At 44.0% G+C, this 24844-nt stretch overlaps 4 protein-coding genes and 3 non-coding genes across 10 annotated transcripts; 3 read left to right on the top strand and 4 right to left on the bottom strand.

Moving 5' to 3' along the window:
- Positions 1–230: 230 nt before the first annotated feature.
- On the top strand, positions 231–22138 carry LOC111078264 (RING-box protein 2). Of its 3 annotated transcripts, none has more exons than XM_022372856.2 (2): positions 231–503; positions 953–1295. In XM_022372856.2, the coding sequence occupies exons 1-2, from the start codon at positions 344–346 to the stop codon at positions 970–972; spliced, it is 180 nt and encodes a 59-aa protein (XP_022228548.2). In that variant the 5' UTR covers positions 231–343; the 3' UTR covers positions 973–1295. The 3 variants fall into 3 exon arrangements, with proteins under 3 accessions (XP_022228548.2, XP_022228547.2, XP_022228546.2); XM_022372855.2 differs by lacking the exon at positions 953–1295 and adding an exon at positions 559–897 and having other exon boundaries at positions 232–503; XM_022372854.2 differs by lacking the exon at positions 953–1295 and adding an exon at positions 21839–22138 and having other exon boundaries at positions 236–503.
- On the bottom strand, positions 1945–10304 carry LOC111078259 (facilitated trehalose transporter Tret1). Of its 2 annotated transcripts, XM_022372846.2 has the most exons (8): positions 10226–10304; positions 7517–7762; positions 5970–6910; positions 5228–5378; positions 3899–4024; positions 2933–3718; positions 2577–2862; positions 1945–2492 (listed from the first exon to the last, which is right to left on the bottom strand). In XM_022372846.2, the coding sequence occupies exons 2-8, from the start codon at positions 7610–7612 to the stop codon at positions 2305–2307; spliced, it is 2574 nt and encodes an 857-aa protein (XP_022228538.2). In that variant the 5' UTR covers positions 7613–7762; positions 10226–10304; the 3' UTR covers positions 1945–2304. The 2 variants fall into 2 exon arrangements, with proteins under 2 accessions (XP_022228538.2, XP_022228539.2); XM_022372847.2 differs by lacking the exons at positions 5228–5378; positions 5970–6910; positions 7517–7762; positions 10226–10304 and adding an exon at positions 4109–4348.
- Positions 15040–15112, top strand: Trnam-cau. Its single transcript has one exon. It is a non-coding gene; the product is annotated as a tRNA-Met (tRNA).
- LOC111078262 lies at positions 19234–22466 on the bottom strand. Its single transcript, XM_041593037.1, has 4 exons — positions 21782–22466; positions 19872–20005; positions 19479–19814; positions 19234–19402 (listed from the first exon to the last, which is right to left on the bottom strand). Exons 2-4 carry the CDS (start codon positions 19920–19922, stop codon positions 19256–19258), a joined length of 534 nt encoding a protein of 177 aa, XP_041448971.1. The 5' UTR covers positions 19923–20005; positions 21782–22466; the 3' UTR covers positions 19234–19255.
- Positions 22199–22271, bottom strand: Trnam-cau. Its single transcript has one exon. It is a non-coding gene; the product is annotated as a tRNA-Met (tRNA).
- Positions 22467–22492: 26 nt separating the features above from the next.
- Trnar-ucu lies at positions 22493–22565 on the top strand. Its single transcript has one exon. It is a non-coding gene; the product is annotated as a tRNA-Arg (tRNA).
- On the bottom strand, positions 22564–23056 carry LOC111078266 (small integral membrane protein 12-A). Its single transcript, XM_022372857.2, has 2 exons — positions 22833–23056; positions 22564–22779 (listed from the first exon to the last, which is right to left on the bottom strand). Exons 1-2 carry the CDS (start codon positions 22960–22962, stop codon positions 22643–22645), a joined length of 267 nt encoding a protein of 88 aa, XP_022228549.1. The 5' UTR covers positions 22963–23056; the 3' UTR covers positions 22564–22642.
- Positions 23057–24844: the final 1788 nt, after the last annotated feature.

Raw genomic sequence — 24844 nt, 5'->3', positions numbered from 1 at the left:
GTTGAGTTATTGAGTTATTGCGTTTTGGGCGAAACCGTCCTTAGGTCTTCGGCCTGTGGACCTAGGACAGAACATTCAGCTACGTCACATTCCTTATATGAACTGGCTCATCTATATACTGTATGGTTAGTGGTATTTCACCTGTTTTAATAAAGGGGGCTTAAGTGGGTTAAGTTCGTTCACTCATCACTCATGATTCAGTATATCGGAAAGTATATTACATCAATTTTTTAGTATATGTTATGTTATGTGTTATCGATAACTCCACTGCCCGCAAGCTGTTGTTTTTATTTACAATTTATTAATAATAACAATTAACCATAAGTCAATTGGCTCGCCAAACATGGCCGACGACCCAGAGAGCTCTTTGGACCGACCCACAGATGACAGCGAATCCAGCAAACCGGAGAATATGTTCACCCTGAAAAAATGGAACGCTGTGGCTATGTGGAGCTGGGACGTGGAGTGCGACATTTGTGCCATTTGCCGTGTCCAAGTAATGGGTGAGTAGAAGCATTTACATTGAGCACTAAATACACACTAAACCATCTCGATAAGTTGGCCACATAGCTGCCTAGTCATGGCGTTGTGCAAAAACCGCAGGTTCCGATTGAAACCAAAGACCCAATGAGACAAAGGGAAAGGACTAATAAAAAATGAGTAACAAGTTACTTATAACTTGAAGTTAATATAACTTGAAGTTAATAACATGCAAGGGGAATGCTTGCATTCAAAATCCTGTAGCTGTAGCTCAGAGTGTGGGTGTCAGTGGAAAATTGTTATGCCCACGCAAACTTAATGGTTCCATCTTGAACTACACCCTGTACTGAACTGTCGCTGGCCCTCAGGCTTGACTCAACTCTTCGATAGATGGCATCTGTATTTGTATAATATTATTATTTATCAAGTTACATACTTTATATACTGTCTAATCAGTCGTTAACGATTGTAGAACAACTCCATTGTGCGTGACTGCTCCCGTTACCACCAGTTCAATCCCAGCAAATCAAACAACAGATTACACAGGCAATCGGAGATCATTGGCTGGGGGGGATTCAAATAGATGAAAACATTTCTAGATCTGTCTGGTATCAGTCAGGCATCCGGCGAATGTACCGCTTGCCATCATCTCCCTCCTAATGGGAATCCGATAAGCAACGAACACCGAATCGAAGCGAGGCCCATGTAATGCTTCGCCTCCTTATCTGCATCTGTACGTTGAGCGTCAGCAGCCAAGCCAAATGTCTGTGCTTGTCTATAAAAATATCAAATGAAATTGTCAATTATAAAATACAAAACGCTGTTGCCAGTGCCAGTGCCACTGCCACTGGACCTGCACTGTACGGAACGGGGGCAGAGGGGCGGACGTAAATGCGTTTCTATTTTTGTAGTTCATGTGCATCTGGAATGGCCATCCGGCTGTATTTAGCCTAGACTCTGGCGACATACATATGTATGTACAATATAGCCCAATGAAACTCACGTATTTTGAGGCGCTGACATTGTTACAACTGTTAACTGTGCACCCTGAAGGTCGTATGTAAAATATTTGCTCATTCATTTTCACCCAGAGAGGGGCGTGACTGACTACTGACTGACTGTCTAGGGAAATTCCGGCAGCAGCAGTAGAAAATTCACTTAAATTTGGTTTTGATTGTATTTTTGTTTTAAATTAATTTACATATAGATACACTTAGGACTTAGGTATAGCATACAATTATATATTCGATATATATATATATATATGGATATATAGCCAATTGGTTTGTTTTTTGAAGGAGATTGTTTCGGGGGGAAAAGTGTTCTATGTGTGTGTGGCCTTAGATTTAGTTCTACGTGTTTATGTCATTTTTTTTACACCGATAAATTAATGCTGATCGACTGCGGCTACTCTGGGGTGCCATCATCAGATATCGTCAGATATTCATGTATCAACAAATAAACTAGTGGCTAAACTCAACATAATTTACATACATTTATACATACATAATAAAACTATGCACTTAGTGGCTATATTGTAAATAATAGTAACGAATTATGTGTGTAGAAAGGAAATTCTTTTGCTAAGCATTACACGATAGCTAGGACTAACAATATCAGGCCCCAGGGTTTTGCTCCTGCAGCTCCTGCTCCTGTTCCTGCTCCTGCTGCTGACCAGGGTTCTCCTTCCATCCATTGCGCTGTTACACAACTTAAGCACTAAAGGCACTAGTCTAATATTTGGTTTGATCGCATTCAGATCCTTGATTATGGCCATGGACTATGGGACGACGACGACAACGACAACTCTCGATCCACACATGTTTACATGTTGAAGGCCAGCGGCTTCATGTTCGCCACCGACGACATTCGCCGCACACGGCCCATCATCTTGCGCTCGATATCCTCCAGCGTCTTGCCCTGCGTCTCGGGCACATACAATATCACAAAGAAGAGGCCAACGAAGCAGATGGATCCAAACAGCCAGAAGGCACCATGGGCGCCCATGAAATCTGAATAGGAACAAGGAAGGACATTCATTAGCATCCACCTCTCTCTCTCTCTCTCTCCCTCTCGTTCGAATGTGGGATGCTCACCAATCATGTCCTGGAACGTCTTGGTCACCACGAATGTGCAGGACCAGTTGAAGGCGGTGGCCACGGAGGCAGCGGATCCGCGTATCTTCGACGGCAGAATCTCGCCCATCATCAGCCACGGGATGGGGCCGAAGCCCAGCGAGAAGCCCAGAATGTAGATGACGAAACAGCTCAGCGGCAGCCAGCCCAGATTGCTCACATCCTGTCCATGGGCCTTGCAGTAGAAGAAGCCGCCCAGCACAAACAGTGTGATGGTCATGGCTATGTTGGACACATACAGCAGGATCTGCAGGCAAACGGAAAACGTCAGTAAAGAGTGAAACATACTCTGCCGGCTTTGGCCATTTGGTACTCACCTTGCGTCCGGCGCGATCAATCAGCAGGGTGGCTATGAAGGTGGCCAGGAAGTTGACGACACCCACAATGATGGTGCACAGGTTGCCGTCGATGGTCGAGCCGGCGTCCTTGAAAATGGACACCGTGTAGAAGATGACCGCATTGATGCCGCTCAGCTGCTGGAAGAACATCAGACCCAGCGAGATGGACAGCGGCTTCAGGTTGTTGCGCTTGAGCAGCTCCAGCATTTTGTTTTGGCTGCCCTGGCGATCGGAGTCGGCCTGCGACCGCATCAGTCCCTTCAGCTCCGGCTCCACATCGGCCTCCTTGCCGCGCAGCCATATAAGTGCCTTGCGGGCACGCTCCTCCCGACCGCGGCTCACAAACCAGCGTGGCGTTTCCGGGATGAGGAACATCAGGACGAGGAACGGCACCGGCAACGTCGCGCCCAAAAAGGCCAGCATCGACCAGTCCATATATGTGCCTGCCACAAAGCACAACAGTATGCCAATATTACCAAAGGCCGTTGGCAACAGTCCGAGAGTGCCGCGCACCTCCGGCTGGACCGTTTCGCCCAGATACACGGGCAGCGATAGCGAGGCAATGCCCACACAGAAACCAGCCAGGAAGCGTCCCGCCAGCACCATGGCCACATTCACGGCACAGGCAATCAGCAGCGAGGACACAATGAAGGGTATGGCTGTGGCCAGGATGGTGTTGCGTCTGCCCAAATACTCGATGAGGGGTCCGCCAGCAATGCCGCCAGCTAGACCAGCCAAAGGCATGATGCCGCCCACCCAAGAGGCCTGCAAAAGTGAACAAGCAAATGCAATTGATTAGGTAATTGGATTGGAATTGGATTGGGAAAAGAATGACTCAAGGAAAGTGTACAATTTTTGCAGCAGATAATTTAAATTTTACGGATTTTTTCCATGATGTTCTTCTGATACTTTCCGCATTTAATTTTTGTACAGTTAGGCACTTACCGCTTGCGGGGTGACCTCAAACGACGTGATATTTCCGTTGGTCATTGACACCAAGGCCGGGGACGTGTAGGCGCTGACAAAGCCCACCACAAGGGAGCCCAGGGATACGCTCAAAGCAGCCAAGACCTGTACAAATACAAGAAACATTCAATTTAATTATAAGTGGAACACTTTCATACATCTCAGGAGATGGAGGGCAAGGGAAACCACCTGAGAGAAGGTGCATATGGCCTTGGGCTCCTCCACGGGCACGGAGAAGGACACATGGGTGTCCGCACGCATCAAGATCTTCATGATGGCAGGGATCTATGCTTTCTATATTTCTATACAGAGACTGATCTAATTCGAATCGACTGAATGCCACAAGGTTGCGGCTGTGGCTGCCTTTCACTTTAAGCCTTGCACTCCTGAATGCTTTCAGCACGTTTGACCGACGAAACTCAACTGAAACTCAACTCAACTTTTGCAGTTGCAGTTTTGTGAGAATCGAACCGTTTGGCGATCTATTTGTTAGGCTCAGGCACGTACATAAGTACGTATGTATGTACATAAGCGGCTGGACAGGCACACATGAATGACAAACATATATGTAATGGCGGTTATGTAGATGCACTTTTAGCGGCTTATCACTTATTGACTGCTGCTGCTGCTGCACAGCAGATTGAATCGATTATGCCTCCTGGCTTATCACGCTATTTACGTGTGCCAACAGACAACACTCTGTGGATTGATGAGCATCCACATTCAAAGACGAAGAAGCTGCAGTTGTTGCTGCTTGAGTCTGGGTTTGAAATTTCGCTGTAGTCCGGCAACGAGCGAGCGAGCGCGTCTGGCGAGGACGAAGCAAAAGTGCAACTGCCGGACACGCCACACAGGAGAGAAAGCCCCTAAGGGTACAATGCATCCTACTCGAATCCAATACCATCCATCAGATACTTGTATTTTTAGTCCGGCCATAACTAAATGCGTTAATTTCAATTAAAGTGAACGCCAGCGGCAGTGCCAGCGTCAGCGCCAGCACCAGCACCAGCACCAGCGAATTATTATTCAAGGCGTGCGAAAATAGCACTCAACACGCGTGCCCCGCTCTGACCCACAATCTGGGACTGCGGCTTGGGCTTTAAATTGGCTCAAAGAATGCTTTATGATGGCATTAATGCCCATTCATAATCCATAACTATATCCACAGCCCGAGGCGGCGCCAACAAGCTTAACGAGCTGACAATAGTCGCACGTTGCGTCGCAGGGGATAGGTCTCATTTTTATATAGACCAGTAATAGCAAATAGCAATAGCAATAGCACACTCTCTAGTATTCTGTTGAACATACCTGTGTCCATATATAGATGGGATTCGTTGTCGGCCTGTAGACCTCCAGCTTGGGTTTGCCATCTTCGGTTATCTGGCGCACAAAGGGCACTGCATGACGGATGTTCTCGCCCCGCTTGTTCCCCATCTCATCCATCTCGTACAGGCGACGGCTGAAATTGCGTTTCAATGTTGGATTAGAAGGTGACTAACCGTCATTATACTATCAAAATACAATTCGTCTTCCACTTAAGTGCAGAGACACTTCAATTAAACCGAAAATAAAAATGCTACGCATTAAGTTTTGGGTAACGTCAGTTCAGATTTTTCTGCTAAATATATTCATTCAATCGGAGATCTTCTATATGATGTACATATATCTACTTTTAAAAGCTGGGATAGTAATTCTTTTATATTTTTGTGCACTTTTTATGGTTCAAGAAATGATTACGTTTGCATCCATTGATCTAGTTCATCTAGAGCAGCGTGTCATGCACACGCAATGTATGTCGTTTTAGCGACATGTGTTCCCATCTATAACCATTATTTGTCAGTATACTTTCAAAGTTAAATCAAACATTTTGCATTCCATTTTATACAATCAATCTGCCCTGCTATATCTCTGATCTCTGATTGTTCTGTGTGTGTTTTCCCTTGCTGCCGCGCATCATTTTTTTGGGAATTATTCTGTATTCCTACCACACGTTTTTTTCTTCGCGAAACGACAAATAATCCAGAGATAATGGCCTGACCCTAGCACTCACCTTTTGCGGGAATCTGTGCTGATGGTGCGCTGCTGTTGGAAGTGCTGGCGCGACGTGTGAAAGTCCTCGTCGCTTTCGCTCTCCAAATCCTTGAGGTCGATAATGAGTGGCTTGGTGATGTCCTTGGGCCGGTGGATAAGGCGCTTATGCTCGGCGTCGTCGCCCTCCTCGTCGCTGTCTGTGCTGGAGCCCTGTAATACTTTGTCTAGCTTGAAGGTGACTCGCGGATCAAGGCTCTGGTGCTTGCGGCCCTGGAACTCGCGTCGCGTCTTGTGGAACTCCTCCTCCGAGGATGACTCCTTGAGCAGGTCCTGCAGAAAGCGAGTGCCCTTCACGTCCAGCGACACGTGCTTCTTGGCCTGGAATTGGCGCCGATTGTCGTTGGCCAAAATATGCTTCAAATCCTTCAATATGCCCTTGTGGTCCACGCTGGTGGCCTTCTGCTGCTGGAACCCGATCCGTTTGTCCTCGAAGCTGTCCTCGTCGCTGCTCTCCACTGCAGGCTTGCTGCTGGTATTGTTCTTCTCGAAGGACACGCGGGAGCCCTTCAGTGACTGTTTGCTTCGCTGCAGCTCCTCCCCGGGCACACTGCGCTGATGTCGGTCGCGATGCTCGCGTATCTCCTGTGACGTGGGTGGTGGGGGTAGCGGTGTCAGCTCCAAGCTGCCGCTGGCACGCACTGGTGTCCGCTGCTGTTGCTGCTGCAGTGGCTGTGTGGGTGGCTCGTTGATGTCGTCGTCCTCGAGCAGGGGCCGAAAGGACAGTGGTGGTTCGTCCTCGAGCAGGCGCAGCTGTTGGTGCTGTTGTCGGGACGGCTGTGGATGTCTATGGGGTGCGGCTTGGGGAAGGGGAAACGGATCCTCCGGTAGTATTGTGTCCAAACTGGTGGCGGTATTCGATGTGGACAGATTGCTCTCCACACGACGATAGCCCTGGTCGTCCTGCAGAAGATTCAAGATTCAAGCGTTTCAATCAAATTAGTCTCTGTTCGCAGCAGACAATCGCAAATTAATGAACATCGCCATCGGCTTGGCAGCAATTATAACAACCGAACGCCTGCCTATCCCCCCACCAATCAAATCCGCTTCAATCCGAACAATTCCCAAGATCGTCCACAAAATATATTTTTGCGATTATGCTGCTCTCAATACTGTGGAATGTCGCACCACAAAAGGTTCATCTTGTGGTTCATCTTCACGGCTACCGTCCACTCAGTGACGGTACAGCATGCTCCTTATCGGTCATGTGTCTATTTCATGTTGTTCATTTTCAGTCTTCATTTTCAGTCTCGGTTGTCCAATACCCTGGCGTGTACTACTACTATACGGAAACTTTAATTATTCGATTTAAGATCGAAATCGAATATTTATCTACTATTAAACCCATTGAAGGAAGCTCTACAAGTGTAGTTAGAGTCGTGTCACAATTCTTGGTGTTCCATTCGATTTTTGTATGTGTTTCGCTTCGTCTAAATCCCCCCCGCCAAAATGGGTTTTGGTGACTACCCCAACATTGATTCAACATTGATGATTTCTATTAGTACTTACACCTGCTCTGGTTAGTTTATCCTTGAGTTTGCCCATGGCGCTGCTCAGGGGCTGGTGACCGCCACCGCCGGCGCCTCGGTTGTCGCGTCCGCTCATCTTATCAGCTGTATGATTGAACTTGAACTAATCGCTCGTCCTTCTGTGTGGGGGCAATCTTAGTGTTTTGGCTTAGTTTTGTTTTCCCTTTTCCCTTTTTTAATTGGTAAACAGTGTCTTTCCTCTGGACTGTGTTCCTTTTTGTCTTTGCTGTAATAAAGAAAGAAAGAATGCAACAATTAATACACCTGTAGATATGTATATAGAATAGAGGGGTTTTATCAGCTACTAGGACTAGTGCTGGCACTAGTTAAGTACATTTTTACTGCACGAAATTATCTGATGTCTGAGCTCTTATCGATGGAAATTTATGTGTGTTTGCTCTTTGATAGCATTTACGCCCCCTTGTGCACCCAGCACACACCCACTTTCCACTTTCCACCTTCCACCGGAACGGTCGAATGTCCTTCGCTATCTCACGCGTGACCAACATTGTCACAGTGGGTCGGAACAGTATATTCGATTTGAAATATTTCCTCGATACACAAATACGCATTTGTTGATCTTTTATTTTCTTTTTGGCACCCACTGTAAACGTTTTGCGCTTTCATTGAATTTATTTATGATCTTTTATTCTTGGCATGCGGCATAAAATATATACATATATGTATGAGAAATTTTAAAAAATTTTCCACTCGCTAATTAATGACCGCGCACCGAGCGCAAAAAAAAAGCGAAATATTTTCGTTTGTTTGGTTTTTGTCAAGCATTTTCTTGGCTTTAGGTTTTTTTGTTTTGTTTTTTGTTTCTTTTCTATTTTCTTCTTTTTCTGCGTCATGTGACCGCTGGCAGCGGCTGTGTGTGGGCGTCATGACGTCGTCTCTGGACGCTCTTTCGCTCAATCATAACCGTACCCTTCACTCCCTTCTCTGCCTTTGCCTATGCGGAATGTGGGTGGCGCTTTTTTTAATTCTGCGCGAATATTAATCGGCGAATGACATAACGATTAGAAATCTAATGGGGCAAAGGGGGCGTGGCATGGTGGACAAAGTTTGATAAGCAAAGTTCAATTGCAATAATTGCCATGTGTCTTGTGTTGTGCTTTGCGACTGAAACGCAATAGCAAATAAAAATTTGCAGACTCGAAAATTCCCATTAACCTTGAAACTATATTTGGGTGGCAGTGGGAAGTGGGGTGTGTATAGGTGAATCATAACACATATCTATTTTTCGGGGGGCCCAGCTATCTAGAGATATGTTAAACGATTGATCTGTCCCAACACGAGCCCCCCGCCCCCAATCATTGCCCCCACAAGTACACACACGAGCAAAGCGTGCTGGCTGGCCGCTCTCTTAGACCGCGCTCAAAACGAGTCTCTCTTTGCCTGGGCTCGCTCTCTTAGGAAATCGACTCACGTGCCGAATGTACCTGGCTCTCTTAAGGCCCCACACACACACACACACAGCCGTGTATTGACTGCTCTCATTTGTCAACAGTGCAACGTTGCGATTTTGTTGTTGTTGTTGCATTTGTCATGATCTTTTGGCATTTTATTTTTAAAAAACGTTTTCGTGCTGACAAAATACTCGTCGTTGTGCTCAGATTGTTTGCCTTAGCAGCGCTGAAATTAACAAAAGACTGCCGACAATTTCCATATTTAGTTGCAGATTATAATTAATTTCGAGTTAATTAGACATCGCCCACACTCGGACTCTGAGACTCTGGGACCGTGCGACTGTGCGACTGAAGGATGATTTTTCGCTTTGGACTTTGTTTTCACTTTTTGCACGCTTCCGAAATATTTCGTATGTCGCGTATCGCTTGTATTTATTTCATCTTGTTTTTCGCAAGGAATTTCTAGCGCCCCACTGGGTGGGGTTTTACATACTCGTACACACTCACACATATCCACCGAAAAACTAACGATAAAAACAAATTTGTGTTCTAAATTTAAGAATTTTCGCGGTCGCCGCCGCTGTCGCGCTCTGGCCCGCATCGCTCAACAGTTTTCTCGACATTTCTTTTCTTCTTAGCAAATTTGCAATTTTACCCTTGGCAAATGGGATTTTTCGCGTTGTCTTACAGCATTTTCCTTTTTTTTCTCATTTTCTTTCTTTAGTTTTTGGTTTGTGGTTTTTTGTTTTTTTTTTTTTCACAGAGCCAACACACATTACGTAAAGTGTACCACTGCAAGCGAAATCTGGTACGACAAAGACAAGTGTCGTCCAGTCCATTCGCCGCTGGTTCATTAAAAATTTGAAATTGTTCAAACGGTTTGTAGGAACTTTTTTCCCTCTCTTTCTGGCATTTGACGTAGTATGCAAAAAATGCGCATAAATTTGAAATAAAAAAAAGGTTTTTCTAGACGCCAGACACACCAGAGACTTGGTGCTTCTTTTTGTTGTCGTTTTATTTCATTTTTCGCTTTTTTTGCATATACTTTCTGACAATCGCGACAAGTTAAAACTTGATAAGGTTACGGACCGACCGGAACTGGTTGGGGCAGAACTATATAAATAACTAATAACAAGAGTTTACACTTTGCGGCATTTCAGTAATTATTTTTATTTTTAATATTTTAATCGAAATTCAGTCCTCAGTTTCTTGTAGAATTGATAGTTTTCACTGTTTATATCTTTGAGTTATCGCTCGGAAGAGCGCCCCATTATTACCTTTTGAACAAACTACTAAATGTATCCACTATTGTGGCACTGAAGTACGAGATTCGAATGCGCAACGCTTATATAGCGCACACCGATTCCGCAGAAGCAGCAACAACTCGTTCGAGCTTTTGTGCACAGTGTGTTGGTTGTTCCCCAACGGTAAAACAGGCCGCCAGAGAGTCTCTCTTCTCTCCCGCTCTCTGCCTGCACGTGTGTGTGAGTGAGCAAGCGTTGAAGTGAGAGAGAGAGAGAAGCGCTGAAGACTGCAGAGAGTGAGCTGCCGAACGAAGGTCGAAAAGAAGGCATGAATGAATGGGGGTCGCCCGTGTTTTGACTTTGGCTCTGCGTCCCTCTCCCCGTCTCGTCTGCGTTGGATAAACGCCTCCTAGTTGGAGGTGTATTACTGTTGTTGCTTCTCGGAAGCTGTGTAGGCGATGACGCGTTCGGCGTAGTAGTTATAGGATAAGGGAGAGAGAGAGAGCCAGCGGCGACCCAGTGGCACCACCAAATACATGGGTACCCTACAAGGAAGATGAGGTCTCTTGGCTATCACATTAGATGAGATCAATGTGGATCCAATGGGGCATGTGCTCGAGTGTAGGAGGAGGAGTGTGGAGGAAAAGATCACCTTAGTTCCCCAAGCGTAAAACTTTCCCATTTGAGGGTGAAATCCAAGAAAGGATAAATCCCAGTTCGATGCGATGAAATTTCGTTTAGCTTATATTTTTATTGATTTGTTTTGGCCGCTGTTCAGTTATGGTTATGCATGGTCCACACTGGATGCTGTGGAGCGTGTGTGTGAGGGCCTATCAATTGATTTTTATTTACACACATATTTTCAATTGAATATTATTAAGTTGACTTTGAGGAGCGCGCAAATTTGTAGAAGCCTTGGGGAGCATTTCGTTTGTTTCTTTGCTAATTTTCAACTTCAATTTATTTTTCGGGGGCCTGACGCAATGATGATGGATGATGGAAAAGCATAAGACCAATAATGTATAATATAGACAAGTGCGCCACTTCGCATCTTCGGTTTCACTTTAATTGCCTTATTTATTTCGCTTTAAATGACAAACGCGCCCCCAAAAGCGGGGGCTCGTCTTTCCCTATGTATTTCATAACGTGGCATAAACATTGCCGTCCAATGGGACCGACCCAATTCCAAGTACCACTGGGTTTATTTGTAGATACAGATATGAATAACGAAAGCAGACAGACGCCAGTCAGAGCTAAACATTCGCACAGGGAATGTAAACAAGTTTCCATGACGGTTCGAAACTTTTACTGATGAAATTTGACCAAAGATTCAAATAAAAGAGTGAACCTTTTCGCTACCTAACCTCTGAGCTTTGCTTCAGCGCCGAGAAGAAAGGGTTTCGTTGTTGCCTAAACCCCCCATGGATCTGCGCCCCTGTACCTGGAATGAAGCGAACAATTATACATATCGCAAAGTTTTTAATCACGATTCTGCGGAGCAGGCGTTCAGTGTTTGTTTTGGTATGTTCCATATCGAACGTGATTTGCCCTCGACTCTCTCGGCGCAGATTTGATCGATTTGGCATGACTCAAGGCTCCGGCTAGAAGTGGAGGAAAAGTAAAAACAAAGCCTCAACAGTTTGATGGATTTTTGTTTGTCTTAAGTTTTGTTTTTTAGAGAAGGTTATTAGTGGAAAAAACGCTTTTAATTCGAAACTTGATTGACAGGAGACTGGGAAAAACAGAGAATGAGAGAGAGAGAGGGGGGAGAGAGGAAGGGCGAAAAAGCTTATGAAACGTGAATTCGTAGTGGTGCAAAATGTGGAAAAAATAAGTGCAATGAACTCTCATCATACAATGCAGAAACTACTGGAGGAGGGACGCAACAATGCAGAACTCAAGGAAGGGGCTGAGGTGGTGGTGCCCTTCCAGAGATTATTCAACTGTGAAATAAAACGTGAGTCAAGGCAAATCTCTACCTAAGTACTATCTTCAACTAGATAGCAACATCAGTTCTGTTCCTCAAACATGACGTAACGAGCATAGAGCTTTCTCGTAATTACTGTACCCGCCTCTTTGATCGCTGCCAAAGCAGTCGCTCACTCAAACACTTCCTCTTTGGCTATTTTTAGAGCGTAGCACAGCCAAAAACAGAAGAGCAGTCCGCCACACTCGCAACCAGCAAAACAGAAACAACAACAAAATGGCAAAGAGACGAGCCCCCAGCAGCTCCACGTACCCAGAAGAGAGTGTGGTTCGGTGGCGGTTGGTCGCTTGACAACAGCGCGGGAGAGCGACAGAGGAAAGAAGAGAGACCAAGCAGTCGCAGATAGTGCAAGGTGCACTTTTTCAAGATGGAGCATTCCCGAATATGGAGTTCCAGTCCACTCGTATCATGAACCAGCTGCTCTCTGGCTGGATTGAATGCTGATGCCAGTGCATCAGCCTAGGGGCAGAGTCGAAATCGAAGCCTGCGCAGGCGCACGTATTGGGTCGTGGGCTATAATTTGCTGATGCAATTGCTCATTTATTGCGTCAGAAAAGATCTCTTTTTCCTCCATGTTGCTCATGGGTCAGAACATTCACATAAATATTGGCTTGCGTGTGCGTAAAACTTTTCCATGCGCTAATTAAAGAACTCCCTGCCCGGCAATCCTTTCGCATTGCGGCCAAATTGAAATAAATTACGAAACCAAACCCATTAAGAGGTTATTTATCTAATTGGTGGTGTTGGAGTCACATCAATACGCCAAACGACGCGAATTTATTCTCCCTCCCATCGCCAGAGAGAGAGAGAGAGGAAAGTTTCACGCGCACTGTGACGCTCTCGTGATCTGTTTTACGCTCTCTTGTTCCTGCTCTCTCTCCCTCTCTTTTTTTTTGCCAAAATGCTAAAATTAGCATTCAGACGAAGTGTTACAAAATGAATAAGAGCAGATATCAAATCAAAAAAGAAAATAACATTTAAATTAAATACAAAAAATAAAATTCAGCATGTGATGCGCTCTGTCTCTGTCTCTCTATCTCTGTCTGCCTTAGTCTCTCATCACGCGCCCCACAGTTAAGTACATGCATATGTTTGTATATGTATGCATTTGGCTATAATGCTTTTACATATGTATGCACAGATATTCATATGTGGTAAACTGGTGACGTTGTTGCTTTTGGCAAGACCCAGACGAGCCTCCAACTAATACACAGAAAAGTGCAAACGAACACACACACACAAACACAAAGCTCCCACAGTGTATGCCATAAATAATGAATATGTCCCCCCACTCACCTACCACCTCCATTAGGGTAAATTCCACCTCTGAAGAACGTTTACAATTTGATTTGCTGATTAGAGGCTTATGACGAACATTGCGATTTGCAGAACTGAGGTGGGTGCTCTAATCGATGCACGGTCTGTACTTTCAACTTTCCAGTCATTGACCAAATCTAAATTGATCGCTGCCTGCCCCCCAGTTCAGAGCGGGAAAGATTTTGTTTTAACTTTGGAAGAGGGTATGATGATTCAAATCAGGCGTTTGCAACGCACACATGAAATCATTTGCAATGCCATATACGGTAACAAATAAGATAATCCCAAAAAAATTAGAAAATCTTTATTTTCATTTGGTTTGTCACGTAATATGGCAACCATGAAAGATCGATCTGCAAGTGTATCAACAACTTCGGTCATTAATACAATCTTATTTCCTTATTTCCGTTTTTTGTGCTAACTAATCATTAGAATTTGACTTTTGCTTTCTATTTATATATATGTACTACTGCTGCTGTTGAGGCGGCTAATTTTCAATGGGAAGTGCTTACCTAGTACAACAGCAAACACGTGTGCACATGAGACCTGTTTTTGTTGTATTGCTCTCAGAGAGAGAGAGAGAGAGAGAGAGACACAAACAGAGACAGGGAAATGTGCGAGTGTGCGTGCACGATTGTCTGCCTACAGTCGTGTTTATTGTACAGGTAACAGCAATCATGGCTAAATGGCAAACCAGTGCCCTTCACTCAAGGTCATGCCGACTCCCCGCCGTCGATCAGCGGAACTTTGCAAAGTTTCTGACGTTAATACAAGCTACAACTCTACGTTGACTGCCGCCTAACATTGACTAATTAGTCATAGCCACCAGACCCACACCCATATGCATCCAGTCTACGTGTGTATGTGTGTGTGTGTGTATATATCAAGTATGCATAGATTAAAATACTTAAACACGGTCTCTTTCAGGTTTCGGCAGCTTTAATTGATTACGAGCAAGACGAGATATGTATTTTTAAACGGCTTCATGAATATGCACATTCCTGAAAAGGTAAAAAAAGAATTCGATAGATGGGGGGAGGGGGCATGTATTAGGTCAGATTTGGTCAGAGTTGTATAACTGTCTGGTAGTCTGCATGCTAATTAACATGCTGCTGTGAAAGCACCACGAGGTGCTCTCTCTCTCCATACTAGTAAATCTACACATCCCAGTACGAATATTCTTTCATAGATTGCCCATTCTTATCCTTTAGTCGTGTATTCAAATCGGTTAAGAAAACAACGTCGTTTGTGACAGCATTCCAAAACGCAATTCCAATTACTAGTATTTAAACAGTCTCGAATGCAACCTTTTATTTTACAATTAATGCACAAATATTGAACGAATATGCGAGAAATAATATTATTCCACAACCTTGATTTACGTGCAAAAATGTTCGGTGAAGGGCAGAGGCAAGTCATTTCGATATCATACCATTGTTTTGTGCAACAACAAAAGTCCATGCGAAATGCAGTCCCAGTCCCGTACAGCCATACGCCACGTGGCCTACTGTGAAGTAGACACTTGGTCGACGCTAAGAACATAGCCTCGGTGGCGCAGTTGGCAGCGCGTAAGTCTCATAATCTTAAGGTCGTGAGTTCGAGCCTCACCCGGGGCATGTAACTTTTTTTGTGTATTTTTCTTCTTTTTTTTTCTTTTAATATGCATTGGCTCTAACACCGCTTTGACAGTGTAATAGAAGCGTAGTATTAAGTAGTCCCAATAAATCTTGCATAGTTGTTTATTACATTTTAAGCTACAGAAACAAAACCCTAAAAAATACAAACAGATAATGCCGTAAATTGTAAATTAAAATTACTCTGTCGTGCGGACAGGGATTACGAGTATTACGATTACAAAAGGCAGTTAGAGTTGCAGTTAACTGGGCAATTACACGGCCATTACGAGTGACATTAACTTCCAGATGGCATAGGGAAAGCCACCTTCCAGCTTTTAGCTTTCAGCTTCCAGCTAGCAACGAGACAAAGCAAACAAACCCAGCCACCAGACACCAGACAGTGCAATGATCAGGGCAGGTGCCAGTGCAGTGTCACTGCCATTAAGGGGTACATACATATGTGATGGGAGATTTTGACTGTTTGCCCAGAGTCACGTCGAATGAATGTCACGCGTTGGGCACAGCCTGAAAGTAGTTCTGGCCAGATGGGATTGCCATACTATTGCCATAGCTTGGACTTTCATTTTCAATCTAACGTTTGAATGTCTTCAATTTCGACTGAAAAAGAATCCAAAACTTGCAGTCACAATTTCAAGGAATTATAACGGGACACCTGGAGGTGGGGTAGCTTATCTGCTGGTGCTGCTATATGACACCCTTTGGGCAAAACTCCACACCGCTCCATTGCTTATGTAAAGCGTGCCAAAAAACTTGCCCAAGGTCAACGGGTTCGGGATCGGGATCGGAATTGGGGTTTCTGGATCTTATTTTGGGGCAAACAAAAAAAGAGCAGAAAGCGAATTAAGATACAAACGAAACAACTTTCGCTATCCGCAGACAATGCGAGACAATGCACTCGAATATATGTATGTATGTACGTATGTATGCACATTCTCCCCTCCCCAGGAGGTGGAGGCGCCTGTGCGCGTATCCTATATTTAAAACCAATGGAAAATTTTAATGGAAATTTACCAGACCAGACCACTGACACGCACACCCCAGAATTCCATGGATACGGCGTCCAAATGCAGGGTGCAAACATTTCAGAAATGACTCAAAAGCAGAAGAAACAACACAAACTCAACCAATCACAAAAATTTTCCGTTCACTTTGTGGGGCGCCTCCACACTGTCATGTGTCCGCAACGGCCACATGATTCACTTCACTCTCTTCGTCTCTCTTCTGGGGTCGGGGCCCATCGATTCTGGCATTCAATGAGCCCCCAGCCCCATATGTAATATACGAGTATTTCAATATTTGCACAGTATTCGCCCGTCTGTGTCTCTCGTTTTCGTTCGCTGATCTTCGCGCATGGTGGGGTCGCTCTCGGTCTCTGGTGGATCGTGTATAATGCAGGGTTCTACCACTTGCAAGCCCCCCAATGCATAGGTGTGTTATCTGCGCAAATATACAGCGAACGTTGCAGAAATGTTCTCGAGATCTGTGCCCTCCCCCCACTCCCCACGTGATGCAGATGCGGCCAACTTGGTCACTGGGTTAGCTGCACTTGGACAACCTTGAAAAATATTGAGAATTCTTTAATGAGAGGGATTGGTAGAAGGCTGATCAAGACATAAACAAGGCAAGGAGCCATGGGGAATCGGTTCAGTGATCATTCACGCTTATGAAATTTATTCCCAAATATCTAATCACTCAGTTCTCGGATGATCTAATCACACTGGGGAACATCTACCACATGTGAAGTACTTCCATTGTAATGTTTCCATTGTATTATCCCATCATAATCTACAGCTTGTTAATTTGTTCCCACTCCTTTCGCCGAGCGTCCCTTGGGGAGAGCGTGACTTTAACAGTTACCCACTAACATTCACACCTCGATCTTGGTCACATGTGTGACTTTCCACAGAAATACGCTGTCGAGTGAAAAAAGTCGCACTGTCAAAATTTCCACGATCAGAGTACATTTCCATGCAGACTCCTCCCTCACCTCACTCGCAAATGCACCTTGGATGCATAGACACCAGCAATGATATCTCTCCGGTCTGGTTCTCTTTTGCTCTCTCCACTCTCTGTCTGCTGCTGAGGATGCATGCACTTAAGAGAGCGCCCGCTTAGCGCAGCAGCAGCAGCAAAGAGCGCACAGCGCAGCTGGTTTTAGGGGGCACGTTCGTTCCGCTGTTTGTTGGCGCCTTTTGGCGGCCTGCTGCTGGGGCGACAAGCCCCCGTGCGTGACGTCACGTAAGCGAGACCGTTACAGCCACACAGACGAACAGAAAACGAGTTGTGTGCGGGAGAGCGGGGAGCAGCGGCAACGGCAACGGCAGCAGATAAGTAACCAGAACGAATCGTGCAACGTGATACGTGAAACGAGGAACTGCCCGCCAAACCGCAGAGAACTCCAAGAAAACATGTGACGCGCGGGCCTTAAGGGGGCGGCGGTGTCATCGATAGATAGGAGACACAGCGACATATTATCGGCCCGATAAAATAATCATTGGGGTGTTGGGGTGTTGGGGCGTTGGAGCCCCCCGGCCAAATGGGCGCGAGAACTCTGGTCACATGTGCGAGATCTGGCGAGCACTTGCCAGGCTAAATTTAGCTCCCGATCCCAGACAGACATCCGTTGCACCCGTTAACCTTGAACTTGGATAACAACGGGGGCGCAGCCGGGGTTGGGCTGCGGCGGCACATTTGCATACACCGCGCCAGACTCGATTAGATCCGATTCACCTACCCACAGAGCTATCCCCAGACGGCGTCCGGTCTGGTCAGGTGCAGCAAACTGGAATTTTAATGTACTACGAACTGTCGGAATGTATCGGCCGACTTGTGGTCATTGAACAAAATCAAATAAAATATCTCAATGCCCGTCGAACAGGTTTACCAGACAGTCGGCCAGGCCAACTGTGGCTCTATATGTGCGGTCGGGTATATGCACTCGGATTCCGGAATCGGAATGGAAATCTTTTGAATTTATCACTGGAAGAAGATTCTGCTTGCATTTCAGACAGAGACTTTACTGGTAAAAACATCACAAATTTAAAGGAATTATTTTGTTAAATGATATTTTGTATGATCTTTGTATTAATTGGTTATTCGGTAATTTAATCAAAGTCTCAGACTTTTGGTGCAGCTATTTTGCAGTTATTTGATTGTGTAATGACCTGCAGCCTTGCTTGTCACCAGAGAGTCACCTGGTATTGGGGCTTGGAGCTGCGGTATTTGGGATTTGAGCTGTGGTATTGGGTGCTGAACGCGTCATTGTCACGTTTCGTTTGTCTGTGATTCGTGTGATCTGACAGTAAACATTTTGTAATTAACCCGTTTGGGGCTCAACTATCCGTCTATCGTCTGGCTGTTTCTCTATAGATATGTATACAGTATCTCTTCTTTATAGTATAAATACCACTTGCCATGACACACCCCCTGGAGGAGGCCAGGCCAGGCCCTACAACTACAATCTGAACGATCGCAATTGGCAAAGAGTAAAATGAATAAATCAATTCAAAGATTTCCAACGACGCAGTAGAGATCCCATCACTGGCTGTACTGTGGGCTTTTCTACATGATTCATATTTATATATTTATGCAAATGAAGGATTTTCGTGGGAAATTTAGATATTAAAACTATTAAATTAGAGTAATTTTCGTTCAGAAATATTTTCACTATTTCTACTTTGTATTTTTTGGGCCTAACTGTTCCACTGTCCCAGGGGAACAGGCCCACTGAACAACGAGCCCTCTAAAAAATATTCCATCGTAGAGAGCCATCTAGACGATCGTTATTATTGTTTATTGACTTGATTGACTTCCACATTGAAGCACATTTATAACTAAACAGGGAATAAACAAATCAATGAATAAAACTGGGAGTAGACACACATATGTATGATATTTAATTGAACGATATATAATGCACAATACTCGCATGTAAAATGTTTTTTTTTTTCAAGATTATTTGCTAGAAATTTCCTCTTGCGCAATTAATATTTTTTCTTCTGACGAAAGCAAAGAGAGGGGGCACAGATGCAGGTACAGGTACCCATTAAAATTGAACCAGACACTGAAAACACATATGTATTGTTCATTACGATCTGGGTTGAAGCTCTGAAGAACTGTGTTTCAGTCGGTCTTCTCGAAAAACACCTGTGTCAATGTGCGTGGTATGCCGTACGCGTAAAAGGTGAAATCCAAACGGTAGACTCCCGCAGGGAATGGCATATTTATTTGCGTTGGATCCAGGGCAAACTTCTCCACAGTCATGTGGTTCTAATGGCGAAGGGGGGGAAAGAGACGAGTATTAGCTGGGGCTACCAGACACCACACCCCCCCAAACGGAACCCACCTCCTTCCAGGGGCAGGAGTGATTGAAGTTGCTGTGCTTGCTGATCGCATCGAAGACGAAGCGCTCGAAGGAGAGCTCGCGTCTTCTGCCATCCATCAGCTTGCAGAAATCGAAGAGGACGTTGTACATGAAGGGGCGGTAGCCGTCGCGCCGCTGGAAGCACTGCAGTCGCGTGGTCAGATTGCGTACAGGCAGCTGCAACAGGCTGACCTTCAGCGAGAGCTCCACATGGTTGCGTCGCACCACCTTCAGGCGGCAGTACTCGTATCTGGTCAGTCCTGCCGTTGTGGGCAGGTCCTGGCACTTGACGTTGGTGAACTTCAGCAGGCGTGTGGCCTGCAAGAAGAAGCGGCATTGAGCGGCTGGCTTCCATCTGGCTTTGAACTTACTCACACTCGTTCCTTGGAGCAGGGCGACCAACAATATTAACAGGCTCGAGCGCATTTTCACGGAATGATCACTGGAACTTGGTTGCGACTGTTGGTCAGAGTTAACCGATCTGCTGGCCGATTTGCCACCAATTTTGGCTATTAAATATCAATCCAAATATGATTAGCCATTTGCATACCCTGACAGCGGGTACTCTAAACTGTAACAGTAGCTTTGATCGAAGGATTTACAGCTTATAATAAATATATTGATATAAACATACATATATATGATAGCTGTGAAAAGCGTAACTAGTTCGTCGGATACTCTTAAATCGGAATTTTAAATCTAAATTTTAATTATTTCGAAAATCCCAAATGAACGGCGCAATTAGCTGATATTGTAACCTCTTGCTTTAACCTCATTCAAAGGTACATCCCCATCCCATCCCATTTAAATTACCGCCCACATAAGCAATAATTTATTTAAAGAACGCATTTCAGCCTCGATTAGAGCCCTGCTCCTCCTGCCCACCCCCTCCCAAACGGCTATTGACTTCTTATTGCATTTTGCACAAAAACAAAAATTAATAAAACAACAACAAAAAAACGAAGCGAAATTCTTGGAAATATGTTAACAATTTCCTGTTGTCGTTCGGTTTTCAATTACAACTAACAAAGGCAAATACAAAAAAATACAAAATTATGCAAAAACATGAATCAGGGAAATCGAATGGTAATTTTTCACACCACAAAACATAATTCTTTGACTCATCGAAGTATTCACATTTCCCTTGTCTTGTACTTAATAAGCTGTTTACGAACGAGTATGTGGTGCACAAGGGGTGTATGGGCATGGGCAGGCATCCCGTTAAGATATGATTTAATTCTCACAGTTAGAAGAGCTGTTTGTGTTATCTAAATTGAAAGGTAACCCACAAGGACACCTCTTTTTCCCCTTATAAACAAATATAAACGAATCAGGGTAGCGGGTGTCTGATGGTCGACTCCCCCCCGTCCGGATATAGTATTTTGTGTTTTCTTTCTGCCCTAGTCAGCAGCATTCAACGATGCACCGGCAGCCACAGCGGCGTATACTTGATGCCTCACGTCATGTCCAACGACAACAACAACAAAAACCACGACGACGACGCATTTAGCCCGTTTTTTTTCGAATGGATTTTATTGTAAAGTTTCTGCCAACGCGCTCATATTTCGAAATGTGAACACCAACACCTGCACCAGCAGCACCGCCAGCAGCGGGTCTCTCAAGCGGCTCAGGTGATGACCGATCCACACACACACACACAGACGCAATGATTGAATTGCATTTTTGCATTGACTTGGCGAAATTTCGTAGCTGTTTCTGAGAAATCATTTTTGGGCAGTGTAAAACGATGCGTTCCCAAATTTGGGCCGCTGAGTCAGTGACCTCTCCCACGAAACCCACCCAAAAATCCGGGGTAAAGGCTCGATGGCCCCCACTATCCCCATGGGTTGAGTGAATTTATGATTTATGATCGTTGCACTTTTTGTTGAATGAAAGTTCTTGCAGTTTTTTGGTGTGAATATTTTTTGAATGAAGTGCGACTCGGGCGGAATCGTGCATATCAAATGACTGCCATTTGAGGTAATTGTCGATATTAACATGAATTTTGATAGGCTACAGACTAATGCTTTTACATAACAGTGTAAAGCAAACTTTGTTGGCTGAAAGGGTTTTTAACACCCTATAAATAAACTGCAAATAGAAAAGGGCTTGAGGACAATTTTGCATCATAATGTGATTGATGGAAGCGTTTACTGCTTGCGTCATGGGCAAAGATCAGGCCAGCATTCGGCTAATTGTCGCCCAATGTCGCTGGTGTCGCATTTGACGCGCGGCTCTGACATTGCCAAGTGCACTTCAAGACCAGTTCACGCCTATACTCTTACCGTTTGCTCTTCATTATTGTCGTCAATTGCTAACGTATGCCCTGCCCTCTCTTCCAGATTCGTGTCTGCGCTGCCAGGCGGATAACAAGCGAGATGTGATGGGACGCCAGGACTGTGTGGTGGTGTGGGGCGAATGCAACCACTCGTTCCACCACTGCTGCATGTCGCTGTGGGTCAAGCAGAACAACCGGTGTCCGCTCTGCCAGCAGGAATGGTCCATTCAGCGCATGGGAAAGTAAACCACATTGATATTCCACCCGATCCATTAGCACTTAATTAAGTTTATGTTAAAGTCTGCACTGTCTTAAAAATAAAAAAAAAAAAACGAAAATGTAAAAAGGCGAAATGAAAACCAGATACACCCAAAAAAGATTTATTAATATTGAAAAGGCAAGAAAAATACACAAAAAAGTTACATGCCCCGGGTGAGGCTCGAACTCACGACCTTAAGATTATGAGACTTACGCGCTGCCAACTGCGCCACCGAGGCGATGTATTCAGTCCGGTCTAAGGAACATTTCACCACCGGCGAAGGTTCTACACTTAGAACGAAAACTGCCAAGAGCATTCAGCATACTCTCCAAACGAGTATTAATTGATGATTAGATTTATAATCAAGCAATTATATAGGGTTTGAGTTATTTTATCGTGATTGCAGATGCCGAAACTCCACTGGGTTCGAGTGAGTCATTTGCACAGCGTCCACCACCTGTCCCTTTGGCGCAGAGGATAGCGCGTTGGACTTCTAATCCAAAGGTCGCGGGTTCGATCCCCGCAAGGGATGTCGTTGACAACATTTTTTGCTTCTATTTTGTCAACTTTTTTAATTTTAGCTAATATTTACAGATTAATACAATTAAATCAAGCCTTAGGCTGCAAGGAAGGCGACAGATTCCGCTCCAGAACAGAGCTGTCGAGCCGCAGCTTTTCCACATTGGTGGCGTTCGATGTTAGACTCTCGTCGGTCAAGCGTTTGGCTCGCACTTCCTGAATTGAGGCTGCAAAAGAATGGTATTAAAGATCAACTAGAAAGTTCTGTAGGCACACTTACGACTGTATGGAGTATATTTGTCAGACAGCAGGCTCTCAAGATTATAGCCAATGAAGCCCACCACGCCGGCAATGGGCAGAGTTATGTAAACGGCATTGCGCCTGAGGACGGCCATAACAAGCGGCCACATCGTGCTTCCTTTGTTGTTTTCTTATTTTTATTATATTATCGTTATTCTTTTTAATTTGGACCCTTCTTCTTACGAAATTTAGTACTAAAATATACCGATATGCGAGCGAACGAACTTAACCCACTTAAACCCCCTCTACACGTCGCATCCGTCAACTGACGTAAAAGCATCTTAAAATATAAAAAAAAAACCAAACTGAAGCATCTAGTTATTGCAGATTGGTAGGCGTGCAACTCAATTCGCTTTAGCGATTAATTATAAAAAAAACCCCCCCAACATTAACCCATTGTCGACCAGTTGGCATTTCAATTTACGCACGACTTTTATGTTAGGGGGGGGGGGGGGGGGGGGGGGGGGGGGGGGGGGGGGGGGAGGAGGGGGGGGGGGGGGGGGGGGGGGGGGGGGGGGGGGGGGGGGGGGGGTGGGGGGTGTTTTGGTTTTTTTTGGTTTTTTTTTTTTTTGGGTATCAAACAAAAAAAAAAAAAAAAAAAAAAAAAAAAAAAAAAAAAAAAAAAAAAAAAAAAAAAAAAAAAAAAAAAAAAAAAAAAAAAAAAAAAAAAAAAAAAAAAAAAAAAAAAAAAAAAAAAAAAAAAAAAATTAAATTAATAAAAATTTTAAGGTCCCCCGGCGCCCCAAAAGGAGGGGGGGGGGGGGGGGGGGGGGGGGTTTGGGTTAAAAAAAAAAAAAAAAAAAAAACAAAAAAAAAAAAAAAAAAAAAAAAAAAAAAAAAAAAAAAAATATTTTTTTTTTTTTTTTTTTCCGGTTGTGTTGTTTTTTGTTGTTTTAAATTTTTTTTTTTCAAAAAAAAAAAAAAAAAAAAAAAAAGGGCCGTCCCCCAATAAAAGCTTTTTTTTCTTTTTTTGTCATCGGCGAAGGAGAGCCCCCAGTGTAAAAAGGCTAAACTTGCATAATATGAACACAGTGCAGATGAAAGATATCGTGGTAATATTTGCACTAAAAAGTCAAAGAGAAAAGATGGACAAGAAGAATTTACAAAAGTTATTATTATTATTCATTGATTGTTTATTTGTTCACACCAAACCTTGCATTTTTAGATAATTTTTTTGTAGTATTTTTGGGTATTTTCTTGATTCCCGTATTTTTGAAGACAGCAAAATTTTTTCCCCTTGCTAGAGGTCGCTGTCGAAATTTACATGAATATGTTGTTAATTTGTAGCAAATGTGTAGTTACCATAAAGATTCATTGTTGCGTCATTCCATACGCGTTCCCGTATGATAATTTGATTTGTATGGGAAAAATTTCAGCAACATGGGGAAATGAAGTAGCAGCATTGTTGTGCAACTTTGGCACGGAATGAGCAACAATCTGCATACCTTGGGAAAATGGATATTATGGACTTGAGATATTGTTTGAATTTTCAGGCTCCAATTAATGCAAAAACTATTCCGTCTCTGTTCTAAAGATATTAAAAAAGTTTTGCAGCTCACGGGTTCCAATAATAGGTATCAGGACCGGGATAAATGTATACATAAAACACAAACATACAAATCACTAAGATAATGTTAATCCAATGGTGTCAATTGGAACAACAAAATTAGCATCAATTAAAAGAAATAAGGTATACAAAAGTCCATACGCATAGAAGAAACTTGGTTAACCAGCAACACTTAGTCAACATTTACGTTTTATGCTTTGGCCGTTTTTGTTTGAACCTTGTTATGTAAATAATCCAATAAAAATAACTTCTGAGAAATAGCCAATCCTGAACAAAATTTATTGAGGAATTGGATAAAATTAATTGTTAACGGCTGAGAGTCCCAGCTAGCTAGTAATATTAAACGGAATATCAAAATCGAGAAATATCAACGTTGAATGTTTTGAAAAAAACAATCGATACTATCGTGATAGTATCGGGCTCAA

The sequence above is a fragment of the Drosophila obscura genome, unplaced genomic scaffold, assembly GCF_018151105.1.
Source record: "Drosophila obscura isolate BZ-5 IFL unplaced genomic scaffold, ASM1815110v1 contig_186, whole genome shotgun sequence".
In the NCBI taxonomy this organism is placed as follows: Eukaryota; Metazoa; Arthropoda; class Insecta; order Diptera; family Drosophilidae; genus Drosophila; species Drosophila obscura.
This window is presented reverse-complemented; position numbering and strand designations above follow the sequence as displayed.